Source organism: Rhamphochromis sp. 'chilingali', assembly GCF_963969265.1.
Source record: "Rhamphochromis sp. 'chilingali' genome assembly, chromosome: 1".
In the NCBI taxonomy this organism is placed as follows: Eukaryota; Metazoa; Chordata; class Actinopteri; order Cichliformes; family Cichlidae; genus Rhamphochromis; species Rhamphochromis sp. 'chilingali'.
Genome location: NC_137929.1, coordinates 48,437,929 through 48,462,797, shown reverse-complemented (window position 1 = coordinate 48,462,797; position 24,869 = coordinate 48,437,929). Strand labels below are relative to the sequence as shown.

The 24,869-nt window shown below is 41.0% G+C and overlaps 2 protein-coding genes, 1 long non-coding RNA gene and 1 pseudogene across 4 annotated transcripts; 3 read left to right on the top strand and 1 right to left on the bottom strand.

The window, feature by feature from the left end:
• Nucleotides 1-829: 829 nt before the first annotated feature.
• LOC308401730 (histone H3.2) lies at nt 830-2,103 on the bottom strand. Its single transcript, XM_080890085.1, has one exon. It carries the CDS (start codon nt 2,089-2,091, stop codon nt 1,681-1,683), a length of 411 nt encoding a protein of 136 aa, XP_080746211.1. The 5' UTR covers nt 2,092-2,103; the 3' UTR covers nt 830-1,680.
• Nucleotides 2,104-2,337: 234 nt separating this feature from the next.
• On the top strand, nt 2,338-3,031 carry LOC308401756 (histone H2A-like). The gene has a single exon (XM_080890135.1). It carries the CDS (start codon nt 2,417-2,419, stop codon nt 2,801-2,803), a length of 387 nt encoding a protein of 128 aa, XP_080746261.1. The 5' UTR covers nt 2,338-2,416; the 3' UTR covers nt 2,804-3,031.
• Nucleotides 3,032-3,304: 273 nt separating this feature from the next.
• LOC308408375 (protein NLRC3-like) lies at nt 3,305-11,213 on the top strand (annotated as a pseudogene). Its single transcript, XR_013974741.1, has 6 exons — nt 3,305-3,318; nt 3,389-3,440; nt 3,920-4,139; nt 4,237-5,487; nt 8,759-8,979; nt 10,891-11,213. The product of XR_013974741.1 is annotated as a protein NLRC3-like (transcript).
• Nucleotides 5,789-7,791, top strand: LOC308401920. The gene is made up of 3 exons (XR_013972652.1): nt 5,789-6,377; nt 6,466-6,542; nt 6,791-7,791. It is a non-coding gene; the product is annotated as an uncharacterized lncRNA (long non-coding RNA).
• Nucleotides 11,214-24,869: the final 13,656 nt, after the last annotated feature.

The following is a 24,869-nucleotide window of genomic DNA, read 5'->3' as shown; positions in this document are numbered from 1 at the left end:
TGCAGCACCCACGATGTGGGACAGAGAGATTACTCAGGTCTTTCCTCCCCACTGCTGTCAGACTCTACAACAAAGACTTGCAGCTGATCAAACACACACATCCACACAAGTGCAATAAGACTGCTATATGTGCAATTCTTTTTTTCTGACAAAGTTGTACTTTTCTATTTTCTTACTCAGTTGTATATAGCATTTGTATTCTATTGCATACCAGTGTTTTCTAATTTCTGCTACATAACTTTGCACTTTTGCTGTAACGAAACAAATTTCCCACCTGTGGGACTAATCAAGGTCATCTTATCTTATGCACTTACGACACAGATCTCTGGTTTCAAAGCAAGTTTTTAAAAAGAAAAGTCTGGGTAATAACTTCACAGATTTCAGATTTTTTTTCATGTACTAAAACAACTAAATGTGTTGCACATACTGATAGACTAACAGGGCTGTCCCACTTCAGTTCTAGTGTGAACATGAGTTTGACACCTATGGATTAAAGATTTAGTTTCATTACTTTAACCAAGTGTACTCTCAGAGGTGAGTGGCTCTTACAAGAGCTGTTAGTTGGTTGAGGAAAGTGGCTGGATTTTATTCAGCTTTCTCATTCTTCTTGGCCTGGATGTTGTCGGCCCAGCAGCTTGTTCAGCTCTTCGTCGTTGTGGACGGCCAGCTGCAGGTGGTGGGGGATGATCCTGACAAGGGCTTAGATTTGGTTTTGGCATTGGTGGGGATGGATGATTCAACCTCCAAACCCTGCCCTGCTTTTGTCTTTGTTTCTTGATTATTATTATTTATTTTATTATTTTTTAAAAAGAGGAGAAATATACTTGCCTACATATGCTATTCTTGATGCGTTTAAACCATTTAAAATTACAATTCATAGTTTTATATGTGAATTACTTAATGTTAAATGACCATTAAACAAATGACTGAGTAAGTATTTTAGACTTTTGTTTACTTCAGCCATATTCCATATCAATCAGGTATCATACCAAAAAAAAGGAAGCTTCAAATACAGTCATGATAATAAAAGAATATGACTTTAAGGACTTAACATTAGTTCAGTTATAGTGCACCAACATCTCTTATATGCATTAGCACTAAGGGAACACTGAATGACCTGGTGGTTTTTGTCCATCTAAGATGACCACAAAGTAAAAGATCTCTCGGCAAAATGATGCAACATTTTAGGCACTATTGCCCCGATCAAGTTAGTGAGCTGGGATGTTTTATTCTCAACATGAACTACTGTTACAGCAAAAGACATGGACTACTGGTGTCCCACACAACAACTCAATGTCCACTATGTGAAGGGGCCACACACATGCCTGCTCCTCTCGTTAACTGAGATAAACTGCTGGCATGTTTGTTTTACATCTATGAACAGAATCAACTTTTTGGAGATTTACTTTCCTGGATGACTGAGAATGCATGAAGACGTAAACAGGTCCGTGAAAGGCCCAGCCAATGACATTGGCCATAGTGAGGCAATTGTGAAAATAAAGTCAGTGAATTCCACGTTGATGCAAAGTGTAATTTCTGGTATAGAAACAGCATTAAGATTCAAGTGAGCATAAAACTTGTTTTATAAAAAGAATACTAATAAAAAGAATAAAGGAGCGAGCTCTTGGTGTGAGTGAGGTGGCTCTGAAAAGAGCCGTTGTTTGTAGGAGAGCGTGCAGCTTAAGCTCTCTCTCCGCGGATGCGGCGAGCCAGCTGGATGTCTTTGGGCATGATGGTGACCCTTTTGGCGTGGATGGCGCACAGGTTGGTGTCCTCGAAGAGTCCGACCAGATAAGCCTCGCTGGCCTCCTGCAGAGCCATAACAGCAGAGCTCTGGAAGCGCAGGTCGGTCTTGAAGTCCTGAGCGATCTCGCGGACCAGACGCTGGAAGGGCAACTTGCGGATCAGCAGCTCGGTGGATTTCTGGTAACGGCGGATCTCGCGCAGAGCCACGGTACCAGGCCTATAACGGTGGGGCTTCTTGACGCCTCCGGTGGCCGGGGCGCTCTTACGAGCGGCCTTGGTAGCCAGCTGCTTCCTGGGGGCTTTGCCGCCAGTAGACTTGCGAGCAGTCTGCTTGGTTCTTGCCATTCTTCCTCACTTTTCTTTTCTTGTGATACGAGCAGAAAATGTAGCGAACAGAGGAGACTCGCTGCTCTTAAAGTGTGTGACTGGCTGTGACGCGGTGCCGCTCCGGCTCGTGATTGGTGACGGGCTCCACGTGGAGCATCGCCCCGCCTCGGTGTGTGCTGCTCATTGGAGAAAAGTGCATTGATGTTGCGCGCTGCCGCAAGCCTCTCTGCGATTGGTGCGTGACGAAGCTGCGCGCGCTCTGCGGAAATATAAGCGAGGCTTTGAGCTGATCGGGCCACATTTTCTCTCAGTCTCGATACTACGAAGAAAAGAACCTGTCAAAATGAGTGGGCGCGGAAAGACCGGAGGCAAAGCCAGAGCTAAGGCCAAGACCCGCTCATCCCGTGCCGGGCTTCAGTTCCCCGTGGGTCGTGTCCACAGACTGCTGCGCAAAGGCAACTATGCCGAGCGTGTGGGAGCCGGTGCCCCTGTTTACCTGGCAGCTGTGCTCGAGTACCTGACCGCTGAGATCCTGGAGCTGGCTGGCAACGCAGCCCGCGACAACAAGAAGACTCGTATCATCCCACGTCACCTGCAGCTGGCTGTGCGCAACGACGAGGAGCTTAACAAGCTCCTGGGGGGAGTCACCATCGCTCAGGGTGGTGTGCTGCCCAACATCCAGGCTGTGCTGCTGCCCAAGAAGACCGAGAAGCCCGCCAAGGCCAAGTAAACGCAAAGCGCTCGGCTTCACCAGCAACAAAGGCTCTTTTAAGAGCCACACACTTCTCTCTGAGCAAACATCCTTCTTGCTCTTACTCTGTCTGTAACTTTTTGTGTATTGGGAAATGTAGATTATGCATCTTGATTTACTTTGAAATGTACATTTATTCATCTCATCTTACAGAATCGGGGACTGAAATCCACCTTCAACTTAAAAACTACTTTCATTAACTCCAAAGCTCTTTGCGTTTGGTCTATTCTTGTTTTTCCTTTCCTCTTCCTTGCTGCTGGTATTTTTATACACAAGGGCAACATTTTAAATAAAACACTTCAACACAAAATCTGTTATTTTTTCCCCTTTTTATAAAATTCTCTTTAATCTTGATGTTCATGCAATGTGCAGGGCATATCCATAATATGGTCATTACAAGAACACACTCCAAATAATAAATAAGTCTGTAAATAAACATAATAGGTTTGCTAGAGCACAGTAGTATTTGTTTTATTTAAGATGATCACAAAACAGTAGAAGAAGAAATCTGTGGCTTGTATTTATGTGCTAAATGCTTCAAATGTCTTCATGATGTCTCCACAGAGCTGATCAGGAGAGTCTGCAGCATCAAACTGATCTGGACTCAGTATTTAAGGTTTGTACATGTACACCAACCTCCTTTTTAAATTGTTTTTATGTTGCACAGTCCAATATTCATCATAAAATAATGGCAAAATTCCACAAATAATTAGACAGTGAATTAGTTTCACTTTATTTTTTATATTGTGGATAAAAGGCGTAGCGTGGAGATAACACTACTTAAAATCGATGGATCAAAACAGGCTTTTTTTAAAATACATATGTATTTATATAACACATTTTTTTCAGAAAAGCAAATTAATGTTAATAATCTATGTTCTTATATGAATAAGAACCAAACTGACAGTCCGCAAAAACTATCCAGTAATGATAATGTTGTCTGGCAGGAGTTTTATTTTAAAAAGTTACTTGCATAAAATTTAAAACTTAATTTTTGTTAAATTGAAAACAAACACTAAGCAAATCTGTGAAAATTTGTTTTTACTATGAAGATCTGAATTTTCATTAATTTTGATTGTGTCATTTATTTTCCAGATGCTGGAAGACAACATTATTACTTTTGTGAAGAATGAACTAAAGAAGCTGCAGAATGATCTGAATCCAGATTATTCAGAGTGTCAGAGGGATGAAGAGGAGGTGTTGGACAGTGAGGAAGAGAAGCAGAGAAGGAGCAGCAGAGAGGCATTTCTGAAACTTGCAGTTAACTTCCTGAGAATAATGAAACAGGAGGAGCTGGCTGACTGTCTGCAGAGCAGTGAGAGGATTTCTCTTCATAAATTCAGTCTTTACAGGAATGAAATTGTCACATTTTCTATAATCATAACACCCATGTTTCTGGTTCTTCCCTGTAGAAAATCCTGATCCAGTTTGTGAGAACACATTTAAATGTAACCTAAAGAAGAAGTTCCAGTGTGTCTCTGAGGGGATTGCTAAACCAGGACCCCGAACCACTCTAAATGAGATCTACACAGAGCTCTACATCACAGAGGGAGGGACTGGAGAGGTCAACACTGAACATGAGGTCAGACAGATTGAAATGTTTTCCTGGAAACCAAACAGACCAGAAACAACAATCAGGTGTGAAGACATCTTTAAAGCTTCGACTGAAAGAGACAAACCAATCAGAACAGTTCTGACCAAAGGAGTGGCTGGCATCGGGAAAACATTCCTGACACAAAAGTTCACTTTGGACTGGACTGAAGACAAGACCAACCAGGACATCCAGTTCATTTTTCCATTCCCATTCAGAGAGCTGAATTTACTGAGGGATAAAAAGTTCAGCTTAGTGGGACTTATTCATCACTTCTTCACTGAAATCAAAGAAGCAGGAATCTGTAACTTTAAAAAGTTCAAAGTTGTGTTCATCTTTGATGGTCTGGATGAGTGTCAACTTCCTCTGAACTTCCACATCACTGAGATCCTCACTGATGTTACAGAGTCCACATCAGTGGATGTGCTGCTGACAAACCTCATCGGGGGAAAGTTGCTTCCTTCTGCTCACATCTGGATAACCACACGACCTGCAGCAGCCAATCAGATCCCTGCTGAGTATATAGACATGGTTACAGAGATCAGAGGGTTCACTGACCCAAAGAAAGAGGAGTACTTCAGGAAGAGACAGAGACAAGGAAGAGGCCAACACCATAATCTCTCATATCAAGACATCACGAAGCCTCCACATCATGTGTCACATCCCAATCTTCTGCTGGATCACTGCTACAGTTCTAGAGAGCAGGAAGATGATTGAAGCACTGGGGAAACTGGCTTTTTAGCAGCTGCAGAAAGGAAACCTGATCTTCTATGAAACAGACCTGACAGAGTGTGGGTCAGAGAAGCCTCAGTGTACTCAGGAGTGTTCACACAGATTTTTAAAGACGAGAGAGGAGTATACCAGGACAAGTTTTACTGTTTTGTCCATCTGAACATTCGGGAGTTTTTAGCTGCTCTTTATGTCCATCTGACATTCGCCAACTCTGGTATCAACCTGCTGGAAGAGGAACAAATGGCATCAGTGAAGACTGGAGAGTCTTTAGTACAAAATTTCTACCAGAGTGCTGTGGACAAGGCCTTGAAGAGTCCAAATGGACATCTGGACTTGTTATGTTGAAAGTTACCTTGAAACCAAACCAAGCACACCATTGTTTTTTCTTGTGACATTACCAATGAGTTTGATGTGTCACATGGCCCTCTCCCTATTGAAAAAAACAAAAGATGTATCCAAGATGGGCAACTTCTAAATGGCCACCATGGTACATCATCAAATTCAAAGCAGTTCCTTACAATGATTGTGTTGTGTGTGTTTGTAGGTTGTCAGGCTATCAGATCACAGGACCAGGCTTCACCTCTCTGGCCACAGCTCTGCACTGCAATCCCTCCTATTTGAAAGAGTTGGACTTGAGCTATAATCACCCAGGAGACTCAGGAATGAAGCTTTTGTTTGCTCTAAGGGAGGATCCACATGTGAAACTGGACAAAAGAGGAAATAAAGCTGTTTTTTTTCTCCAGCATATTGTAAGGTAACCACTGACCTGATTGCCAGTAATACAGTCTGTATGTCCAGTTAAGTGGGCAGCTGTGTGGGTGAACGACTCAGAACCAATCACAGTTAATACTGCAAATATACACAATTATTACAGTTTTCAAGGATAGTTAAGTTGTTTTAATAGGGAGAGAAGGAAACACTAAGCATTCAGGAGGGTAAGCCTGTAGGGGTCAGTAACCATAACACTGAACTATGTTCCTGTTTGGCTCTTCCACGAAGATGTTACATTTTTAAATTTTTGTTCTTTCTTCTTAGATTAAGCTTCTGGATTCATCGCTGGTGATACTGACACATAGCCAGTGCTCCTGTGTGGCAGGCGCTGTTATGTGCAATCACACAGTGGCATTGCTCTTCCAAACAGCACACTACTCACAACTCAGAGTGCCGGTCGTCCCCCCTGTGCATAGCTGCACGGAATCTGAACAGCAATGGCACAAGCCACGGACAGTGGTAATTTAAATGAGGTTAAAGTTTTTGAATTAGTCCATGTTTACATATGAACAGCAACACCATCCATAGTAAATGTGTCTTCTGTTAGGGTGTGAGACCAGGACCCATCAACTCCATGATCTTCACTAAGCCGGTACCAAATAGGATGGCCCAGACTGGAGTATGGTAATTAGATTTGTAAAATTTGGTTTCCTGTGTTACAAATGCATGTTGCTATTTGTTCATACATACATGTGTCAGAATAGGTATTAATTTACATACAACATTACACTTTCGGAAGACGGCTAACTCAGTCATGTACATATACATCCCAGTCTCTAACTTATGCACCACTGTTTTACACCTTTTAGTTTAGTTGTTGTTCAGTATAACAACCTTCTTCCTTACATTATTGTCATTGATGTTTTCTTTAGGAGTGGCTTCTAAAGAGGCATGGTGGGTCCATTACCAGATCCCTGCTTGTTCAGAATAACGGAAGCATATGCAAAATTTAATATTGAGGACAGGCCACTTGTGAGACACAATGAACATGAGACCTGACAAGCCCCTTGTGGAAAGTGCCTTTGGGCTGGTGCAGGAGGGCAGTCTTCTGTCATATCAGCAGCCGGTTTTGACAACCCGGTACATCACACTACAACGTGATGCACCACCAACATCGCACTTGCCTCTGGAGGGGTACGACATCTTGCCATCAGATTGTGTGTTTGTGTGCTCAGAAGAAGAGCTTCTGCATCTGAAAAACTTGTCTGTAACTCTGGAAATGGCTCACAAAATAGAGGAAGCTACATGTGAGCAAAGCTCTTTGTCTGAGTGGCATCAGCTCCGCAGGCCCAGAGTGACTGCCTTTAGGTTTCGGGAGGTGTGTCATGTCAGAGGCCAGAGCTCGGCAGAGTCACTAGCAGAGCGTATATTGAAGGGAACAAGGCAGACAGCAGACATGAGGAGAGGAACTGAGATGGAGCATGCAATAGCACCAGAGTATAGTAGGCTAATGAATGTTAACTACTCACCCTGTGGTCTGGTCATTCACCCCATTGCCCCCTGGCTTGCTGCATCTCCTGATGGTGTTGTTTTTGACCCCAATGAATACCCCCAGTTTGGCCTCATTGAATTCAAATGTCCCAATGTACAAAACTTTATTGACTGCAAATATGTTCAAATGGAACGTGGTACCCCTAAACTAAAAAAAGAGCCACACATATTACTGGCAAGTGCAGGGGCAACTGCTCATCAGTGGGATGCAGTGGTGTAACTTTGTTGTGTGGGACTACCTAGTGCAAAGAATATACATGGATACAGATGTGCACAATGCAATCAGAGAAAAGGCTGACTACTTATTTTTGTACATATATATGCCAAGATACCTGTGTTTGGAAAAATGAACAGAAAAACAGATCCTTCAGGCTGGCTGGAACAAAATAACTGATGTTTTATTTGCAATGTATTTCATGAATTTTTTGTTGTCAAATCAATAAACTGTTATTTAAGCAATGGCATCAATTTCTTTTTTTTTAAAAAAACACACATTAAAACATTGAATTTGGCCAGAACTTATTTACATGGTAAGTATTTTAAAGTCCATGCCTAGCATACTGATATACATTTAGACAATAAGACAACTGAATGAAAAAAATGACAAATGGTATTTTTGATGTTACAAAAGCTCAATGTCACTTATAATTTTAAAATGATTTAGTGATTTACTTTATAATTTTGATAAACAATTTTGTTGAATCTGAATAGTAATATAGTATTATAATTAAACAGTATTATTAACATTCAACATTTGCAATGAAGTAGAATTATCAATAACTGGAACTCAACTATCAGCACCCAAGTACCAGTTCTGTAATCAAGTATTGTCAGCTGAGAAGGAAGAAATGCAACTGTAGTGGCCTCAGCTGCAGGTCTTTTTCCATAAGTTACTTACTGGCACTGGTGTCTTGGGAAAAATCCATCTTGTCTCACTTAACCCATTTTTTTAAACTAATGCTGTGTTCTGGTAATTTGACAGCATACATGCTACCGCAAACAGTTGGTTGGTCGGTGGATAAGACCAGGTCTAAAAATATGTAAGTGTGTTTTTGATTTATTAGCTGTATTTATTAATGCATGTGAAGTGAATGTAAATACAAAGCCTGTTTAATTATAGCTTTAGTCACTTCCCTTTCAAATAAGTATTGTTGATAATTTTGTTTTTTAAGATTTATTTTTTTCTCATTAACACTCATCATCACACTGCCTGCATTATTGAATTTTTAAGCTACAGACCACAAAATATGAGGTCCACATTTACTGTTACACATTGGCTCTAATTAATAATTTGCTAATGAGTTGTTAGAGTTAAGTGTTTATGCACTGTGTCTTATTGGCCCTTTTAGATTTCTTTGATCTGACGCTGGATCCAAACACAGCACACAGGAACCTCAAACTGACAACAACAAGGAGGTGACACATGTGGAAGAAGACCAGCTGTATCCTGATCATGATTTTAGGTTTGATCAGCCTCAGCTACTGTGTACCAACAGTCTAAGTGGTCGCTGTTACTGGGAGGTCGAGTGGAGAGGTTCATGTTGCAGTAACTTATGGACAGTGTTGGGGAGTAACGGAATACATGTACCGCCGTTACGTATTTAAAATACAAAATATGAGTAACTGTATTCCGTTACAGTTACCGTTTAAAAAGGTGGTATTCAGAATACAGTTACTTTGTTGAAATAAACGGATTACACTGCGGTACTTTCATGTTTGATATTGTTACGGGTCAGGACTGTTTGGGTTTTGTTTGACAGCTACGTTCTGTTGTTCCAGGCGGCAGCGTTACGGTTGCCATGGTTACAGGGCGACGCTCTCTCTCTCTGCGACTGCGTGTTTCCTGGGTGAGAGAGCGCCTTTTCGTTGTTGTTGTGCTAAGCTAACAGGCAGAATGCTACAAGCATAGCTCTAAAGAATGTAGCATCATGGGCAGTGTAGTCCGTGTTGCAGGGAGAATGGACTGCCATACACGTTATGGGTCTGTGAGCGCGAGGAGGGAGAAAAAGGGGAGTGGAAAGGTACGAGTTGTCATCGAGGAAAAACGGGAGCTGGAAGCATGTAAATGTAATAATAACCACTTCAGCCAAGAAGAGTGCCTGACGAGCCCAGTTGTAAGTAAGCTATTAAGACTCAACTGTACACCGTGTTCGTGTTTTCCTCCGAAAACAATAAGTTCCGTTGGAGCAGCGTTTCAACGCCTCTCTCTGTCTCTCGCAAGAAAAGTTGACCCACACAACAAAGTAGAGCTATTTTTCGGCTACAAGCCGACAGGGACCCCGCCGTATTAGTCAGAGGTCCCTTTACTACAGTTCGGAGTCGCGGACCTTCAGTAATAGTAATAAATCACACAGCAATAGTACATTCACGTTGTTGTAAAAAGCATGATAATATATTAAGTAATCCAAAGTATTCAGAATACATTACTGTCATTGAGTAACGTAACGGAATACGTTACAGAATACATTTTGGGGCATGTATTCTGTATTCTGTAATGGAATACATTTTAAAAGTAACCTTCCCAACACTGGTAATAAATCACACAGCAATAGTACATTCACCTTCTATCACTGTGCCATTGAGAGCATCCTCACTGGATGCATCACCACCTGGTATGGCAACAGCACCGCCTACAACTGCAAAGCTCTCCAGCGAGTAGTGCGGTTCTCTGAACGGATAATTGGAGGTGAGCTTCCCTCCCTCCAAGACATCTACAGGAAGCGGTGCCTGAGGAAAACGGGGAGGATCATCAAGGACTCCAGTCACCCCAGCCATAAACTGTTCAGACTACTTCCATCAGGAAGGAGGTTCTGCAGCATCTGGTCCCGAACCAGCAGACTGAGAGACAGCTTCTTCCATCAGGCCATCAGACTGCTGAACACGTCATAGACACCTCAGCTTCACTACTGGAACTTCAACATTATGCACTCCACACTGTACAGTAATGCCACTGTTTTGCACATGTCTCACTCTGTATATTTTTATATATTTTATTTATTGTTTACTCTATTTAATTTGTAAAATATGTACACACACACACACACACACACACACACACACACACACACACACACACACACACGTAGAAAAATATTTAGTATACACATCCAGAAATGCATATACTATTATATATTGTACATATATTTATTAGTTTCAGATGTAGCCATTCTTGTATTTTGCTTGTTTACATTATTGTATTTTGCACAACTCTGTTGCTTGTGAAGCTCGCACAAAAGAATTTCACTCACATGTGCTGTACCAATGTACCTGCACATGTGATGTGACAATAAAAGTGATTTGATTTGATTTGATTTGTTGTAAAAAGCATGATAATATATTAAGTAATCCAAAGTATTCAGAATACGTTACTGTCACTGAGTAATGTAACGGAATACCTTACAGAATACATTTTGGGGCATGTATTCTGTATTCTGTAATGGAATACATTTTAAAAGTAACCTTCCCAACACTGCTTATGGAGGAATCAGACGGAAAGGAGACGGCGATGAAAGCAGGTTTGGGAGGACTAATCAATCCTGGAGTCTCTACCGCAGTGAGAAAAGGGGTTACTATGGAAATCATGATTACATAGGAAGAGCCATCCCTCTTCTCCCCTCAGCTCTCTCTCACAAAGTAGCAGTGTATGTGGACTGTTCTGCAGGAACTGTGTCCTTCTACAGCGTCTCCTCTGATAAACTGATCCACCTGCACACCTTCAACACCACCTTCACTGAACCTGTATATGCTGGGTTTAGAGTGAAGCCTGACTCTAGTATCCACCTCTGTGCTGACTCACAATAATGAACTTACTGTGGTGTTTCATACTTTTTCTTAGTTAAATATTGTGAATGTTAAATATATCAGGTAAATTGTCTCATTTATAGTTTTTTCTTTCTCTTAGTTTAGGTAAAAGTTTTTTTTCTAGTATGTTTCTCACAGTCGGGGGGAGTATTTTTTAGCCAGGAAAAACATTTCACTGTATGTTGTACTAGCTATAACTACATGTGACAAATAAATAAAGAATTGAATTGAATTGAATTCATAAATTGTGCATATATTAGTTTGATTTGCAGTCCAGAGTTGTTGGATGAGACTGATTCTCCTTAAAACATGTCTTTTATCATCTTATTGTCTTCGGTGCCTTTTTTAAGAGCAGTTATCAGTTTCTATTAATATGTTACATTTTAAATACCCACAGGACCACAGTAAAAAAAGTCTGATTTATAGATGACCTCCAGTCTGTGTTTCTTGACTGATCTAAGGAAAGCGTCTGGACTTCTTCAAGTTACTTAAAAAAGTCCAGACGTTTTTCTTTCCAAGCTCTTTAGACTACGATGACCTTCACAGACATTATGTGATTGGTTATGTTAAAAAACACAATCCTGAGTTGTAACAGAAATGTGAAGGTGAAGAAGAAAAAAAAATAGATGTAAACAGTGTTTTTTTTTTCTTGTTGACTTGTTGCATATGAAACAAACACTGAGACAGTGTCAGTGCATAAGGTGTTGTAAAATGGCGGCGCGTGTAGACGCAGCGACCTCACGCTCTCCCGAAAATGCGATGTTTTGTTCGTCAAGTAAGTGTCTTTCTGCAAGTGTTTCTCGCCAGTCCACGTCGGAATATGTGTACAGTCGTCAGGCTCTCTTACACATTCGGAGAAGCAAGATTTGCCAAGTTTTGAACACTAACGTTGAGATGCTAAGGGAGATAGGACTTCTGCGACAGCCTGCTAGCTGGCCTAGCAACTCACCGGACTCGCCTGCTAACCCTCCCCGGGCAAGGAGGCGTCGAAAGCGGTGCGCTAGGACAAGGAAGCGGGGCAAGCGCAGAGGAGTCCGAGTCAGGCTTGAGGCTAAGCCAACTCGCCCAGCCATACCATCGATCCTCTTAGCCAACGTTCGATCTCTGGACAATAAAATGGACAACATACGACTTCTGAGATCAGCGAATCGCAAAGTAAGTGACTGTTGTGTGCTAGTTTTCACCGAGACATGGCTTAATGACAACATTCCGGACTCGGCCATACAACTGGAGCAGCTAGCATGCTACAGAGCCGACAGGGCTCTCATAGACGGAGGCAAGACCCGAGGTGGCGGGGTCTGTGTTTACATCCGTGACGAGTGGTGTCGGGATGCCACTGTAGTACGCAAACACTGCTCATCACTGGCGGAGTTCATGATCGTGAAGTGTCGCCCTTTCTATTTGCCCAGGGAGGTAAGCTCGATCTTGTTGGTCGCTACCTATATACCTCCATCTAGCAACAACAGCGATAGAAATGCGGCGCTGAACGAACTGTATCAGGCCATCAGTGAACAACAAACAGCACACCCAGACGGTTTCATCATCCTCGCAGGAGACTTTAATCATGCTGATCTTAAAACTGTTCTCCCAAAGTTTCATCAGCATGTACATTTTCCAACAAGGGGAGACAACATATTGGACTTGGTCTACACACAGGAAAAAGGAGCATACAAAGCCATCCCCCTCCCCCACATCGGCACCTCTGATCACCTCACTGTTATGCTAATGCCAGCATACAGACAGAGAGTGAAGGTCATCAAACCTGTTATGAAAGAGGTAAGAGTGTGGCCACAGGAGGCCACCTCTGCTCTTCAAGACTGCTTTGGGTCAACTGATTGGGACATATTCAAGGAAGCAGCCACCTACAATAACATCATAGACATCGAGGAGTACACAGACACGGTGAGCTCATACATCACCAAATGCATTGATGATGTAACACAGGTGAAAAGCATCACAACTCGAGCCAACCGGAAGCCATGGCTAACAGGAGATGTCCACAGGCTGCTGAAGGCCAGAGACAAGGCCTTCAGAGCTGGGGATGAAATAGGCCTGAGAACAGCGAGAGCCAACCTGTCCCGTGGCATCAGGAAAGCGAAACAGGACTACACACACAAGATAACCTCCCACTTCAATGATAGCAAGGATGCAAGAAGCCTATGGCAAGGCATCCAGGCTATTACAGACTACAAGCCTGTAGCGCGTAGCTGTGAGAGCGACACCACTCTGCTCAACAACCTGAACAGCTTCTTTGCACGATTTGAAGCACAGAACAACACACGCCCACAGAAAACACCACCACCTCCACACGACCAGCCTCTGTGCCTGTCTGCTGCCAGCGTGAAGAGGACACTCATCACCATCAACGCCCGGAAAGCAGCGGGTCCAGATAACATCCCTGGTAGTGTGCTGAAAGACTGCGCAGAGGAGCTGAAGAATGTCTTCACAGACATCTTTAACACCTCCCTGAGGCAAGCCACTGTCCCATCATGCTTCAAGACTGCCACCATCATACCTGTGCCAAAGAAACCATCCCCAGCCTGTTTCAATGACTACCGCCCCGTGGCACTGACACCCATTATTATGAAGTGCTTTGAACGATGTTGAATTCTCCCAATTCTTTGAATCTTTGGGCTGAAGGAAGGACAATACTCGGTGTATAAATGCTCAATCAACAATCATTTATTTCCATACAATTCAACAATAAGAGCATTACAACGTCCGGACGGGAGAGATGCTACCAGAGGGTCAGGCACATGTCTCAAAATGGTGACGGGTTGCTCAGCTTTTTATAGTCTCTAGTGGCCCCCAGCTAGTCGTAAAAGCCAAAACATCACATTTTTTCTCTGTTACAGCGCCTAAGTTATGACCTCGGCAGTTGTTTCTCTGCTTTCTGTAAGGTGGGGGTGTGGAATGTGGTCTATCTATCTCCCCTGTCTTTAGACACAGAGTCTCCTGCTTACAACCTTCTCTTCATGATTCAACAATTAAGCATGTCAAGAAAACAGTGTAACACATTCCCAGCAGATCAAGGATACAGAGTGATGCACATTTATCTAATGAACTAATATGTGAATATGTTCTGTTAACTCAAAAGTATAATGAGAACTAAACTACATACAGCTCACACACTCTATATTAAAGGGTATAATGTGATCTACAGCAGTATTCTAATTCAACTACTCTGATTACATATATAAGGTAACATATAATAACAGAATAATCTAATAACGACTAGTCATGTCACACATCAAATCCACCCTACCTCCCACCCTGGACCCACACCAGTTCGCATACAGAGCGAAACGATCCACAGAGGATGCAATCTGCTCTGCCCTCTACCCAGCCCTAACTCATCTGGACAAGAAAGACTCATATGTGAGAATGCTGTTCATAGACTTTAGCTCAGCATTCAACACCATAATACCACAACAACTCATCTGTAAACTGGACAGACTGGGCCTCAGCACCTCCCTCTGCAACTGGCTGCTGGATTTCCTCAGCCAGAGGCCTCAAGCGGTGCGAGTGGGCAACAAGGTCTCAAACAGCATCACCCTGAGCACGGGGGCTCCACAAGGCTGTGTGCTCAGTCCTCTGCTCTTCACCCTGTTGACACATGACTGCACACCAACCTACAGCTCCAACCACCTTGTGAAGTTTGCGGACGACACAACGCTGGTGGGGCTCATCACCAAGGGCGATGAGACCCACTACAGGAAAGAGGTTGAGCTCCTGACCACGTGGTGCAGAGACAATAACCTCCTGCTAAATGTCAGTAAGACCAAGGAGATTATTGTCAACTTCCAGAGAGGCCACACCTGTCACCCCCCAATTGACCATCGACGGCGCTGCGGTGGAGAGGGTGAGCAGCACCAAGTTCCTGGGGGTGCACATCAGTGAGGACCTCTCTTGGACCACCAACACAGCATCACTGGCCAAGAAAGCACAACAGCGCCTCTACTTCCTGCGCAAACTCAAGCGGGCAAGTGCTCCACCACCCATCCTGACTACATTCCACAGAGGAACTATTGAAAGTATCCTCTCCAGCTGCATCACTGTGTGGGGCGGTAGCTGCACTGACTATAACAGAAAAGCTCTACAACGCATTGTGAGAACAGCTGAGAGGATAGTTGGTGTACCACTCCCCTCCCTGCAAGACATTTACACCACTCGCCTCACCCGCAAAGCCATCACAATTGTCAACGATGCAACCCACCCCGCGCACTGTCTGTTCAGCCTCCTGCCCTCTGGAAAGAGATACAGAAGTCTCCGCTCCCGCACTACCAGGCTCACCAACAGCTTCATCCACCAGGCTGTGAGACTGCTGAACTCTCTTCCCTCCTGGCTCCCAGCCAGCAGAATCACCAGATTGGCAGAAGTATAGTAGACAGATTGGACTCTACCCCCCCCACCCACGCACACTCTCCAACAAGGAAACACTCTCTGAACCAAGAACTGAAAACATTCCTGACTTGTATTGCAATTGCACACACCTGCTGCTATATATATATTTTTAGTATTCTTTTAGCACTATTTATATTATTATATTACTATTTATTACCTTATTGTTAGGGCTGTTTTTGTTTTTGTTGTGCATCTGCACCTTATTGTTGTCAATGCCTACGCATGGGACAGTGTGAAACGTAATTTCAATTCCTTTGTATGGCAAGTACATTTGAAGAAATTGACAAATAAAAGTATTCTATTCTATTCTATTCTATTCTTTACTTCTCCCATGTGCAAACAAACATGTGTTTAATTAACTTTAAACCTTTGTTGTTTAAATATTCTCCAATTGAATTTAAAAACAGCTGTTTTTTAAATAAAAAAAAAAAAGGTCTGTTACTGTGTTGCACTGTTTATATAAAACACTAAAATGAAAGCGTTTATATGTGGACAAACTGTGCACTGTGTTCAGAGAGTTAAAAACAAAGAAGAGGAACAGAGGAAAAAACAGGCAGGAAGATGATTTATAAGTGTCTTTGTAAACATTTATACAACACGTGTATTTATAGGACAGAGGTTTGTTATGCTCCAGGTATGAAACGTTACATTATGAATTGTTTTTAGGAGAAGAAGCAAAAAGACTCATTCCAGCTTTCATTCTGTCAGTTTCTCCTCTCATCACATAAATACCTGAGCATTGACTGAGACCGTGGCTGCAGCGTGTTTCTCATCATGGCAAAAAATACTGAGAAGCACGCAAACTTTTGTAGGCCCTCAGATCTCATCCAATATAATTTGAGGCCTTGTTGATAACAAAATGATATAAATCGTGTGGTGTGAAGTTGGGGAGAGTGGCAGGGTTGCAGGTCATAGAACCAGTAAACACACTGGAGTAAATAAGTAAGTAAACATCCATATTCAGCCCTCCGTTACACAATTCCTCCAACACAAACAATAGTACCCTTGTTTGTTTGCTCATAGTTACCATAGTTTATTCCCTTCATTGGATTGGAAAACACAGTGGAGTTTTCTTCCTATGATTTTTTTTTAATTTTTAATTTTTTAAATTATTTTCTCTGGATTGGATTGGCGATAAAACACAGACTGGATTATTTTCCACTTTGTATTTATTTATTTCTTGGACTAAATTGAACCGAACACGAGCGATGAACTACGTGAATTATTATTTAATTTTCATTTCATTTATTTATTTATAAAGCACATTTAATAACAACAGAGAGTTGACCGAAGGGCTGTACAAAGTAATAATTAAACAGTGACATTAAGATCAACAACAGGTAAGAAAATTAAAAGTAAATTGGATAAAAGAATTGGTAACTCTCATTTAGGAAAGTAAGCCAAAGAGAAAAAAATATGTTTTAAGATGGAATTTAAAAAGAGTGACAGTTGGGGCCTTTCTAATGTAGAGAGGTAGATTGTTCCACATTTTTGGCGCCACAACCGCAAACACCCGATCCCCTCTGTGAACCATTTTAGACTTGTGTAAGGTAAGGAGTAAATGATCACTTGATCGAAGGGCTCTTGAGGGCGTATAAAGGTGCAAAAGTTCAGACAAATAGTCTGGTGTCTGACCATTTAGCACTTTATAAGTCAAAGGTAAAAAATTAAATTAAATTCCAAAATGCACTGGAAGCCAATGTAGGGAAGCAAGCACTGGAGTAATATGTTGGTGTATCTTTACACAAGTCAATGACTAATGACTAATATTGTCTATGTGTTGATACATGAACTTTAACTTGAGGCCTTGTTGATAACATAATGATATAAATCATGTGGTGTGAAGTTGGGGAGAGTGCCAGAGTTGCAGGTCATAGAACCAGTAAACACACTGGAGACAATAAGTAAACATCCATATTCAGCCCTCTGTTACACAATTTTTCCAAAACGAGCAATTTACACTGTACACTTGTTTGTTTTCTCATAATTACCATCGTTTATTTCTTTCATTGGATTGGAAAACAAAACTGATTTTGGGGTTTGTTTAATTTAATGTTTGGTGTGATAATCACTGTAATATGTTTACATCCTTTGTAAAGATTTTGTGTATTTCAAGGGTAAAGCTTTCATCCGCACAAATCTTATGTGTCAGGAGAGAGACCTGACTGTTACCCCAACTTTGATTACATGAACTGTCACACACTCACCTTGATTGCTGACCAATCAGAAGAAAACTTCCTGATGGCGTGAACCCCAGTCCTCAGAGCTTGTTTCCCAGCTCTGTGGAGTGATCGATCTTCATGATGAGTCTTAAGCTCCCCATGGTGTTATTTTAACTTTGAAATATTTAATTTATGATTTCACTTTATTTTACTTATTTTTACTTATTTTGTTTATATTTCCAATGTTTACATTTTCTAGCTTTCATAATTTAACTGATCATCTAAAACAGAACTATCTCCCACCTGGAATTAATAAAGTATTCAAGATTCAAGAGGTTTATTGTCATGTACACCGCAAAACACAAATGGTTACACAGAGCAATGAAATTCTTACTTTGCAGGTTCCCTTCACACGACCAAAAGAAAGTAATAATAAGTAAAAACAGGGCTTTGTAGATCTTGTAGCTTACATGCCGGTGGAAACAGAATTTAAAGTAAAGTATTTGCAACACTGTCAACTGTCACTGTCAACACTGTATCTATCCACATATGTATATAACCTTCCTTAGATGTGGCTTCATTACCTGATATATAATTTATTTTCTGGCAATAAAACAGATGTTACAGTAAGATAATCTTACAGTCTGTTGTTGGATTGAGTCTTGGTGAAAAGCTCTGGTGTCAGTTTTTTTTTCCTCCTCAAGGGAGTCCTGTGCCTCTACATGAGGCTTGGCTACATCCAACTCACATAATGATGGTGAAGTTCACCATGAAAGAATCAACAGAGTTTATATGTTCATACACAAATATGTAGTAACCAAACCAGTTTACAATTAAATGGTTTTATTTTTTCTAACCAAAGATAAATGGAATAAATTAAAAAGCCATAAATATTTCTTTATTCCAGTAATCTGATCAGACATGTCTGCTGGAGAATTACAGAAATTCTCGTGTTGTTCTTTACGTGTGAAAACACTGCAGTGAAACTGATGGGAAATACAAAAAGTTTATTCAGCCTGAAAATAAAATGTTAGACGCAACAGTGTCTATGAATTCTAACATTGAAATGACATCAGGAGCTCACAAAGCTTTTAAATCTGAGTTACATCTAGTGAAGGTCAGTTGATTTGTGTGAAGAGGAAACAATTACAGTGATCTCTGTTAGTTTCTGATGCTTCTTCTTTTTAAACTGCAGACAGGGCAGACAAACTGTATCAGGCCTATTTCATAAGAATAAGAACATTAAACCTAATTATAGCCTTACTAGAATCAGAAGCCTTACTAGACCTTAATCAATGGTCAATGGTAACTTTATTGTCCCTAACGGGAAATTGATTTGCAGTATGTCCATACAAACAAACAAACAAACAAACAAACAAACAAACAAACGAACAAACAAACAAACAAACAAACAAACAAACAAACAAACAAACAAACAAACAAACAACACATCACATACACACACAAAAATAATATAATATAATATAATATAATATAATATAATATAATATAATATAATATAATATAATATAATATAATATAATATAATATAAGCCTGAGAAAACAACCTAGAATTTATCATCAAAAAAGCGCAATGTGCAATGCCAACAACACTTATGGTTTAGTGTTATTAACTATGATAATTGCAGTAGGTACAAAAGGCAATCTATGTCTCTTTGTCTTTACTGCAGGCACTTTATAATGACGACCTGATGGAAGAAGAAAATCATTAAAGAGAGGATGACCTGAGCACAACAGGACAGAAGTTGCCTTCTTAAGCACCTGCCTGTTATAAAAGTCCACAAGCTGGACCTGAGACCTCCCTGAAATCTGACCAGTCACTTTAACCAGGTTGCTAATTCTGGTCTTATTATTCAGGGACATATTACCGTACCAAGCAAAGATACAGAAAGTTAAAACAGATTCAATAAAACTTTTATAAAAAAGAGTCATCATTTCAGATGAAACATTAAAACCTCTCAACCTCCTTAAAAAGTACAGTCTTTGTTGAACCTTTTTCACTGTAGCAGCAAGATGTGACTCAAAGGACATAGTCTGATCAAGAACAACCCCCAAATACTTATGACTGTCCACCAGTTCAATGGCTGCACCATTTACCACTGTTAGTGCAGGATGGGGGGGGTGACTTCCTGAAGTCAATAACCATGTCCTTGGTTTTCAAGGTGTTAATCATTAAGAAGGACTGATCACAGCCCAAAACAAACTCATCCACAACAGGCCCATGTGAATCCTCTTCACTGTGTCATCTGCATATTTAATGAAATGCCTGTTGGCCTATGTACTTCGACAGTCATTAGTGTACAAAATATAAAGTAAAGGAGAGAGACAACAACCTTGTGGTGAGCCAGTAGAAGAGTTCAGCTGTTTGGAGAAACAGCCGTTTACTCTCACACACTGAGATCTGTCAGTTAAAAAGTCTAAAATCCAACCAACGAGATTAAAATCGAGTTTAAACTGGTTAAGAAGTTTAGTTTGGATTATATTAAAAGCTGAAGAAAAAGATTTTTTTCCATACCTCTGGAACCTTCTGTTGCTGAAGAGATAAAATAAAGATGTAATAAAAAAATTTGCATAATTGCTCAGCGCATGTTCTAAGCACCACATATATTATCAGGACCTGGACTCTTATTAGTCTTACTCATTTTGAAAAGATTTCCCACCCTTCTTTCATCAGACAACAAAGCTGGGGGGCTTTGGTGCTCTCTATTAAGAAATCAAGTGTATTCCTTGAATTATAATTATCATTAAATCACAAATAAAATTTATTCAGCTCATTGGCTAACTGAGAATCTGAACTAAAACCAGGGAGACTTATCTTATTACAGTCACTGTAACAGTGACCAGTCATGTGTTTCATGCCTGCCCAGGCCAACAACAACAACAACAATCTTTATTTATAGAGCACATTTAAAAGCCTTGGGCATACCAAAGTGCTTTACATAAAACAATAAAAGGTTCAAACATTGATAACGGATAAATAAAAATAAGGAGTTATGTTCATAGATAAAAGCTACCAATAAGAATGACTACAGCACATGGGTAATAGCAAGATAAAAGCTGTACCACCATAATAAAAAACACCAATAGAAAGATAGGAGGGAATTAATACAAGAGGTCAATAGGTCACAGCAACCAAACAAACAAACAAACAAACCAGCAATTAAAAGGTGGAGAAGGCAAGTTTAAAAAGATATGTTTTAAGCTGTGATTTAAAAGAATGAATAGAATCAGATGCCCGGATGCCAATCGGGAGATTGTTCCAAAGCACAGGTGCAACAAGAGCAAACGATCGATCACCTCTAGTCTTAAGTCCACTCTTAAGTTATTGCTACCCATCTCCGCCTCTATCTTATCCTTGTATTTTATTCCCTCAGCAGATAAAACGGCCTCAAAGACACAGAGAGGAGCTCAATGTCAGGCAGACACACTTGTCTACGAACGGTCATGTTTTTACACCATTTCTGATTTATATACAAACACACCCCTCCTCCTTGAGATTTCTGGGTAGCTCCGGGATCTCTATCCAAACATATGGGAAACCCGAAGCCATTTTGTTCCAGAGAACAATCAGGGTCAGAATCCTTGAGCCAAGTCTCTGTGAATGCCATTAGACATGTATCCCTGTAGTCACGTAAGTGTGTGACATTCAAATGCAGTTCGTCCAATTTACTTCTCAGAGACGGCACATTAGCGCGGATTATTGATGGTAAAGGAATACGACTGTATCGCATTTGCTTCTGCAATCGCTGACGTAAGCCTCCCTTCTTAACCCACTTCCTAGCTTTGACTCTGTTAAAAACAAAAGTGCCCCTGTGGTTACTGGATAATCCAGAGCTGGAAAACACTGGAGGGTGAAAAGAGTCCAGAGACGGGCCTGTCCACCGAAGATCCAGAAGAAACTCCAGTGAGTATGTAATTGTTTGAGAGTATGATTCCAAACAACCATCAGGATTGCTAGTAAAACCATGCGAAATAAAAAACCCATCTTTGTTAAAAGAAGTTCCACAAAGCACAAGCCAATGCTATAGGATTTCCTCAGGCTCAAAAAATAAAAGAATAAAAGAATGAAGTAAAATAAGTTAAAACACTGACACTGACAGACAGAGACAGCCTGCTGGTCGCCGCAAGAGCAGCCCCTTCACCTCTACAGAAGGATAAAGGAATACATAGCCTAATAACAGAATTACACATAAACTGCTAACTGTTTTGGGCTCCTTGTCCTTCACCTGGATGATTTGTTTTGTGGTGAGCCATGAATGTCTCTGTGTTAGAGTAAAAATTTGCCTGTTGTTCTTATGTACCCTCATATGTTTAGTCAGTTTCATCTTCATGTTTGTTTTCCTTTTTTGTCCCTGTCAAGTTTGTGTGTCTCTTTCTCTGTGTTTGTTCTCTGTTTTATTTTTGTCTCTTTTTTTTGCCCTTTGTGCATTTAAACCCTTAGTTGACTTCTAGTTTTTTTTTCTAGTGTTTCTTGTGTTTTCTGTGCCTGAGTCGCCAAAATATTACTTGGTTTCTTACCATTTTTTATACAATGCTGATGCCTTACACCCCCCCCCCCCCCCCCACACACACACACACACACAAGTAAATAAATAACGGTGTGCAAATGAAGATTTGCTGTGTTCCTCCAACTCTTCCAGTAATGAAGCTGTTTCTTATCACAGGAAGAAGATGATCTACAGCTTTTTGAGTTTTGTATTCTCTGTAACAGAGCAGGAAAAAGTCATACTGCGCCACCATCTGGACAGGCAGACTCATTTCAGCTCTAACTGGTAGCTGAGTGTTGATGTTAAAAATGCAGCATTTATGTGAGACTTAATGCTGAAACAGTAAACAGAAATGTGACTATTATTTATTTATCGCAATTAAGAACATGATTGTCCATAATTAACTTGCGATTAATCACAAATTAATTTCAGATTTTTTTTAATCTGGTCTAAATGTGGTGTGTGAACAGTTTATTACCAGCTACCTTAATGAATACAGATTGATTGGACACCTGAACATAACAATCATTTATTAAAAAACAAAAAAACAAAAAAAACAAAACAAAGAATCAACAAAGAAGCTCTTATGTAAAAGCCCTGCTATGAGACCAGCCTGGGTAATAAATCACTATCGGCTGCTATTTGACAGTGACATGTTCAGTCATGTTCATGTTTTTACACCTGACTTAATCCCCTCTGGATCGAGGCTGCTGTCATGGCTTTACTTGCCACATTTAATATTAAGCTACTATGGAGCTAGGAACACAGGGATGTAAATTACATGGGAGATGATCATAAAATTACAGAAATATGCTAAAAATATGAAAATTAAACAATGGTGGATAAGGAGGTGACCTAGTACATCAGCTCAGTTCTTTATGAAAAAATCACTCTCAATTGCTAACATTTAACATACAGCTACTCAAGTTACAAAGGTATTTTTAAAAGTGATCAGAAAAACTTAAAACTTGAGATGCAAAATTCATTTTCAATAAGCTCATGCAACATCACAGTTTCATGCAATCTACACTTTGAAAATGTTTGTGTCATTTTCTCTGGTGTTCAGTCCAAAGTTCCTCTTGTCTTACTAATGTAGAAGAGCATGAGGAAAATAGCCATTAACAAAACACCAGCCAAGGACGCACGCACAACCAGAAGCCAGGAGCAGTCAGGACAATGTATAGAGACTCCTGCAGTGACACTTCTACTTTGGGTTGCTGTTTGTGGTGTGGAAACAGGTGTGTTTGAATCTGTGAACAATAAACACATACACAAAAGTTATCAATATACAGACAAATACAGTATGATAATTTAAAATACTCTCATACTGTCAAATACTTGGTGGCGCTCTTGGTGGCGCTGTCACTTGGTGTTTGCTCGCTCTGTGGTAGAGTATCACTTCCTGTTCCTGCTCAAACACAGTGGTGTTTCTGAGTAGCTTATTTGCTTAGCAATTTAAATAACAACTTTTAAATACATTCTTCTTTCATAGTATAATCTTCACGTGCTTCATCCGAAGCACACTTTCTGTGTACTCACTACCTAATTTATAGCTAAAGTATTCACTCACTGTCTCTGTACTGTCTTGCTAGCTTAGCTTAGCTCGTAGCCGACTCATTAGCACCATGGCTACTTCACCTGTCCGTCCTGCACTTTCTTGCTCATTGTGTCAGATGTTTAGTTACTCCTCGGCCTCCTTTAGCAGTAATGATATCTGTAACAAATGTAGCATATTTGCAGCTCTGGATTGCTGAATTGGAAACTCGGCTTCGCACCCTTCATTCACCCGTAGCTAGCCAGGACCCTGTAGCTGGTGCAGCCAAAGATACCGCAGGCCCCTCTAGCTGTTCCCCGGCAGACCCCAAGCAGCTGGGGAAAGAGGGCAGCTGGGTGACGGTGAGGAGGAAGCATAATCTTAAACAGAATCCCAAGGTACACCACCAACCTGTTTATGTGTGTAACCGTTTTTTTCCCACTCGGTGACACACCCGCCAGGGGTCAAACTCTGGTAATTGGCGATTCTGTTCTCAGACATGTGAAGCTAGAGACACCGGCAACCATAGTCAATTGTCTTCCAGGGGCCAGAGCAGGCGACATTGAAGGAAATTTAAAACTGCTGGCTAAGGGTAAACGTAAATTCAGTAAAATCATAATTCACGTCGGCAGTAATGACACCCGGTTACGCCAATCGGAGGTCACTAAAATCAATATTGAATCGGTGTGCAACTTTGCCAAAACAATGTCGGACTATGTAGTTTTCTCTGGTCCCCTCCCCAATCAGACCAGGAGTGACATGTTTAGCCGCATGTTCTCCTTAAATTGCTGGCTGTCTGAGTGGTGTCCCAGAAACGATGTGGGCTTCATAGATAATTGGCAAACCTTCTGGAGGAAACCTGGTCTTGTTAGGAGAGACGGCATCCATCCCGCTTTGGATGGAGCAGCTCTCATTTCTAGAAATATGGACAAATTTATTAAATCCCCCAAAATATGACTATCCAGAGTTGGGACCAGGAAGCAGAGTTGCAGTGTTACACGCCTCTCTGCAGCTTCTCTCCTCCTGCTACCCCCCCAAAAACCCATCTCCA